This window comes from Hibiscus syriacus, unplaced genomic scaffold (genome assembly GCF_006381635.1).
Source record: "Hibiscus syriacus cultivar Baekdansim isolate YM2019G1 unplaced genomic scaffold, ASM638163v2 tig00110021_pilon, whole genome shotgun sequence".
Lineage (NCBI taxonomy): Eukaryota > Viridiplantae > Streptophyta > Magnoliopsida > Malvales > Malvaceae > Hibiscus > Hibiscus syriacus.
In genome coordinates this window covers 335786-341360 of record NW_024062569.1, presented here as the reverse complement: position 1 = coordinate 341360, position 5575 = coordinate 335786, and the positions used below count along the sequence as shown (strand labels likewise).

General features: G+C 37.3%; 1 protein-coding gene across 2 annotated transcripts; it reads right to left on the bottom strand.

The window, feature by feature from the left end:
• Positions 1-124: 124 nt before the first annotated feature.
• Positions 125-2649, bottom strand: LOC120213521 (zinc finger CCCH domain-containing protein 29-like). Of its 2 annotated transcripts, none has more exons than XM_039211636.1 (2): positions 2479-2649; positions 125-2257 (listed from the first exon to the last, which is right to left on the bottom strand). In XM_039211636.1, exon 2 carries the CDS (start codon positions 2248-2250, stop codon positions 331-333), a length of 1920 nt encoding a protein of 639 aa, XP_039067567.1. In that variant the 5' UTR covers positions 2251-2257; positions 2479-2649; the 3' UTR covers positions 125-330. The 2 variants fall into 2 exon arrangements, with proteins under 2 accessions (XP_039067567.1, XP_039067566.1); XM_039211635.1 differs by having other exon boundaries at positions 126-2278.
• Positions 2650-5575: the final 2926 nt, after the last annotated feature.

Sequence of the window (5575 nt, the reverse complement as noted above, 5' to 3'; positions counted from 1 at the left end):
ACAACAATGGAGTTCATATTAAAACGGAGTTGATAAAATTACAATGAGTCACTGAAGAAGTAGATGGTTACAGAAATTTGATCAGAGAAAGAAGATAACAAACACTTCTCTCTGCCATTGATTGACCCCTTTTTGATAAAAACATAAAGAATTAAGAATATAAAGTAATAAATAAAATTTATTTGTTGCCTTGCTTCATCTTCTTCCTAACGCTAACCATGAGCACTGAACTTGAACCTTATTGCCCATGTCTGTTTACTTCTCGACCTATCTACTATGACTATTGAATACTGTTACGAATAGAAGAAGAAGAAGAAAGGGTCTTTCTTCTTACGCTACCATCTGTTCCTGTTCTATATACATTTGCTCCACCCATGGTGGAAGCCTTTCTCGAACGCCTTTACCGATATTGTATTGCTGCTGCATTGATCTGCCTCCCATGGGAGTAACGTCTTTCACGAGAGAATTAACCCATGACACGTCTGGCTCGTCAATGTCGGATGGTATCATCGTTGCTGCCCGAGTGTTGTTCCGAAATGCGAAGGAAGCGGACTTCTTAAGCTTGTTCAGCTCATCTCCTGGCATTCCCCAATCCAGTTTCCCGTCAGAGGAGCTCCAGTTGGATATGTTTGAAGACATTACGGTAGCGGAATTAGCCGGCGCGGTGAGTCCAGCTCGACCGCGGTCGATTAAACTCTGGCTCCGTTTAGCGAAAGCAGAAGACCTGGAATTCATTACTGCTGCTGCCACTGCTGCAGATGAGTCAAAACCGAATGGTGAAGGATTCCTCGCTGGAGAGGATGGAAGGTTGGTTGGATAGCTTGCACGGAGTTGGTTTTGGCGAATTTGATGTCCCTTCAATGGAGACAGCAGAGAAGGATCGAGGGACCCGAATGTGTCATCGAGATTAGTAGGTTTCAAATCGCCAAGCCTACCGTATTCCTTGCTCCAGCAAGATGGGGAGGAGAGGCTAGATATCTCATCTATCAACTTTTGCTTCTGCAACTGGTTCTCGAGCCCTAGTATTTCCATTTCCAAATCAAAATCCCGGGAACTAAAAGCCGTCTTCAAGCGGCTACCCGGTAGCTGCAACGCCGGTGGGGTGAGGTTCATTTTGTTCTGCCACAAGCCTCCATTCTTCGAAGAGGAAGAGGCAGTCAAAGGAAACATGGGTTGCGTCGAAGCAGTAGGCAATGGCAAGGATGATGAACCGAGTGCTAGAGGGCTCAAAGTTGCCATGTCCACTACATTAACCGCAGCAGACCTCGGTGAAGGCATGGCCGAACCGGTGGAAGCATACACCTGGCGTAATTCCTCATGTTTGTGAGCAAAGAAACAAACTTTGCGTGTGCAGCCAACCTCATCTTTGCAAAGTCTTGTCCGGTATTGAGCAGGATGAAGCCATGATTCGAACACACCGTGCGCGTATTCACAAGCATCACCCTTAGGGCATGCCCCCTTACGAAACTCCGGGCAGGGCACACAGCTGTAGGGGTACTTCCTCGGGTCCCTCCTCCGAGCGTTCTCACCGGGATGAACAAACGGACACTCGGTCCAATCATGGGAGTATGCCCTCGAGCAAGGCTTCACCTTAAAGGTATACATCCTGAAGTCGTCAGTTCCATATATGCCATTGTTGATATCAGGCAACGATACATCAATAGGATACTCTTTCTTCTCGGAACCCACTTTAGGCACAACAGCCTTTTCGGACTCTTCTTCGGGGTTAAAACCAACAACATCATCACCTTGCAGCAGCAACTCAATCACCTTTCTCCTGGCACCACTCAAAGATTTTAAACCCTGCAGGACCAAATCGATCGGTTTGTTCCGATTATCATCGACACAATTAGCATCCGCAGACGCATCGAGCAATAGCTTGACGATCTCTACCGAAGAATTCGAACCACCAGCAACCGCACAATGAAGGGCAGTAACTCCATCAGTACCACATGCTCCATTCACATCAGCCTTCCCACTACGGAGGATGTATTTCAAGACATCCACGCTACCGAACATGGATGCGATTACCAGCGGTGTCCTCTCTTCGAACCCCATCTTTCTCGACCCTATTCTTCTACCATACCAGAAGCTTGCCTCTGCAAGATCCAAACCCTGTTCTTCCACTTCACTTTTGAAGGCCACCAGGTCATCGATGGCGGCTAGTTCGAGCAAAACCGAGCATTTATCGGCTTTAAGCTCGTGCAATTCACCTTCCATGATGAAATTTGTAGGAACAAGTTCACTCATTGAACCACTGCACATCACAAACAAACCCTTGCATCATCATTAAAAGCAACAAAAAAAGGGGAAAAAACTAAGTTTCCATATAAACATAACAGATGTATAAGCTGTTCTAAATCAAAGACTGTACATGTTCCTCTTAAGTTAAAAAAAATCACAACTTCTGACCAAAAGAAAAGCTCAAGAATTCATCAAAAACAAAGAGAATCGAAGGCAAAGATCAAGTCTTTTTACCTATGTAAAGCAGTCTTCGATAGAGAAAACAAAGGGTGTTTAAGAGAATTGGGAATTGAACAAGTTTGTTCTGAGAGGAAAAAGAAACAAGTAGAGGTGGCTTTTTATGTATGAGGAAATGCTGGTTTAAGGAGGAAGAAGGGAAGAAAGTGGGACTTCTCTTCCCTTCGCTTTCTGTTATGGTGGTCAAAAGTCAAAACTTCAAAGAGAAGGCTTTTGAATTTGGATTCAAAAGGATAATGAAATGGGAATGAAATGCAAATTGCAATAAAGTTGATTTTTATGAAGTTCCAAACTGGCTGGCCAGCACGTGTGAGTCAGAGGTTGGCTTCTAGGGATCCCCCCCACCCCCAAGTGGGGACTGACCGGGGAGATTCATTGATACCAAGCTGTAACCGAGTCAGTGACTGGGGACTGAGCTGAGCTGCTTCATCGCTTTTAACGCGTTTCCTCTCTAGGTGGGGTCTCGGTCACAGTCTTACACACACGTTCGGACAATATATGGTTGCTTCCCATTGACTCACCATTCCACTTACTCCTTTGCTTTGATACATTCACCTTTTTTTTAAAAAAAAAATGGTTAAATTTGTCTATTGGACTATTACTCCTTGTACTGTAAGTAATTTTAATAATAAATATTGGACATTATCAATTAATACATATCATATACAAAAAATATTTATTATAGGGATATCTTTTAATCTAATTTATTTTAACTACAGATCAATAAACTAAATTAAATCGTTAAAAGAATTTATTAAATTAATTTTTACTATGTCGAATTATATATTTAATTTTTATAATCTTTTTAAATTATGTAATTTAGTTATTCTTATGTTATTTAATTATAGATGAACATATAAAGTGAACTCAATGATTAAAATTAAATATTATTCTTTCTAAAGATTCTATATCCGAGATGATGCGTCTACATGTTAATGTGTATGTTGTTAATAATTAAAAAAATTCTTAATAAATATTATCTTATAATCACCTCATATTATCGTAATTAATAATTTAATATCATCACTATAATTGTTATATTGATTACCATGATTGAAGATCATTATGCCACGTGTAAATCAAACTGTTTTGTTTGACTAGTGCACAATAGGTGTTGATTAAATTTTCATGAAAGTTCAACATTTATAGATTCTTTTGTTGGACCGTCACATTAATTCATTATTATATGGTCTAAGTTGGTTTATTTATTTATTTCTCAAATGGGCAAACCTAACATGCTGACTCTTTGGCCAAAGGCTTTGACTTGTCAAAGAAATTTTCTTTTCCATGTGATTCTACTGTTATTTAGGTTTCTTGGATCATGTTTAAATTATGATGATAAACAATACGAAAAGTATTGTTATAGGTCATGAGTTTAAGTTAAACATGCACTGATCCTTAGTTTAAAGGTTTTAATGATTTTTCAGTGTTGGTTTGTGGGTAAAAATATACATATGGTTATTATAGTATGTTGGAATAATTGTTTTTGTCACTAAACTTTTAAAAATTATAAAATGGACATTGAACTTTTAATTCTATCACAAAACATGTATTACATTGCTAGTTCTTGTTAAGTTATTAAAGGAATGACGTGATACATTAAATTATGTATAATATCTTATTTGATCTATTAACCGTAAATTAAATGATGTTATTAAATTATAAAATTGAACTAAAGTAATACTTTTGATCAACGTGGTCAATGAATATTCTTTGATCAATAACATTGCATATATCGAGTTATTGCTTGGATTTATGTCTCGCTTTGATTTAATAGGATTAGTCACCTTAATTTAGGCATACTAGTTACAATTCTAAATGATCAATGAAGTTTCTAAAAGTAGGCACAATAACTTATCGTCGAATGACAATCTTCACAATCTAAAAATAATGAAAGATCGACAGTCACATAATAAAGCTTCACTTTTCTCATTCAATTTCAAATTTTGACACACTAAGTTCTCAACTAAATGATCTCGTGACATATATCCAATCTCAAAGGAATGTTATTTTATAGCACCCTTACATGATCCAATAATTCATTCGGATGTCACATCAATGGTTGGAATGATTATAAAATTTAAATTTGAAAATTAAAATCTATTCATCTAATTTAAAAACTTAAGGAACAAATCAAACATTTGTAACACAATTTAAACCTTTCAATTATTAAACAATCCAACCATACAAATTGAAAGTACCCATCAACATGTTTGTCAGTTGTAGTATTGAAATATTAATATTTAAACGAGCTATAAATACTGAAGCATAAATATTAATACTCAATGTCAATATAATATAATAAACAAAAGGTATGAACATTACATGATGAGCCGTCTATAACCAGGGGTGGAGGTATAAGATTTTTTTATGGAGCAATTAAACATTTATTATTTTATAAAAATAAAATTTAATTCAGTTTATTAAAAGGAATAAGAAAAAAATAGAAAATTTATATATACCCATCCTTGGAATGAAAAAGAGAAATAAAATTTTGCTGTGGGCCTAATCCAAACAATCCCTTGTTAAGTTCCAAAGAAATCTGCTAAAAGAAAAATCAATCTACCTGTTTCGATGTTGATGTCAACAAAACTGACAAATCGTCCTTTCCCATCGTGCGTCAAGATAACTGTGAACAGTGATACCATGGAAAGTGCGTCAAGATAACGCCAGTCAAGGCCGAAATGATTAAGGTTTACAAATGCCCATCGTGCCAGAAAAAGGCCAGGCAGTCGCAGCCGATGTTGGCAGTAAAATCTTCAGGTTCTTGAAATCCATCCTTAAATTGTGCAACCACAATATCTTAGATTCTTTTACATAACATGAATGACATGTAGTGCCATACAGAAATGGATGATGCAATGGACTTTGTGTAGTAGATCAGTACTTTTATAACTCATTGTCTTCCATTTTTCAAGTTCCGGCATGTTATTCGATCTAAAAACCGAGTCGAATCTTCAGGTTTTGCCGTTGTTATTTTAACATAATTATCATATGCATCACAGGGCATCGGTACATGGTACCTGGTACATGGTACCTGGTACATTTATCATTGTTTTCCTATGGGTTAATTGCATGTGCGGTACATGGTACA

Coding starts and splice junctions, on each gene's coding strand:
- LOC120213521 (XM_039211635.1), bottom strand. CDS start 2,265: ATGTGCAGTGGTTCAATGAGTGAACTTGTTCCTACAAATTTCATCATG.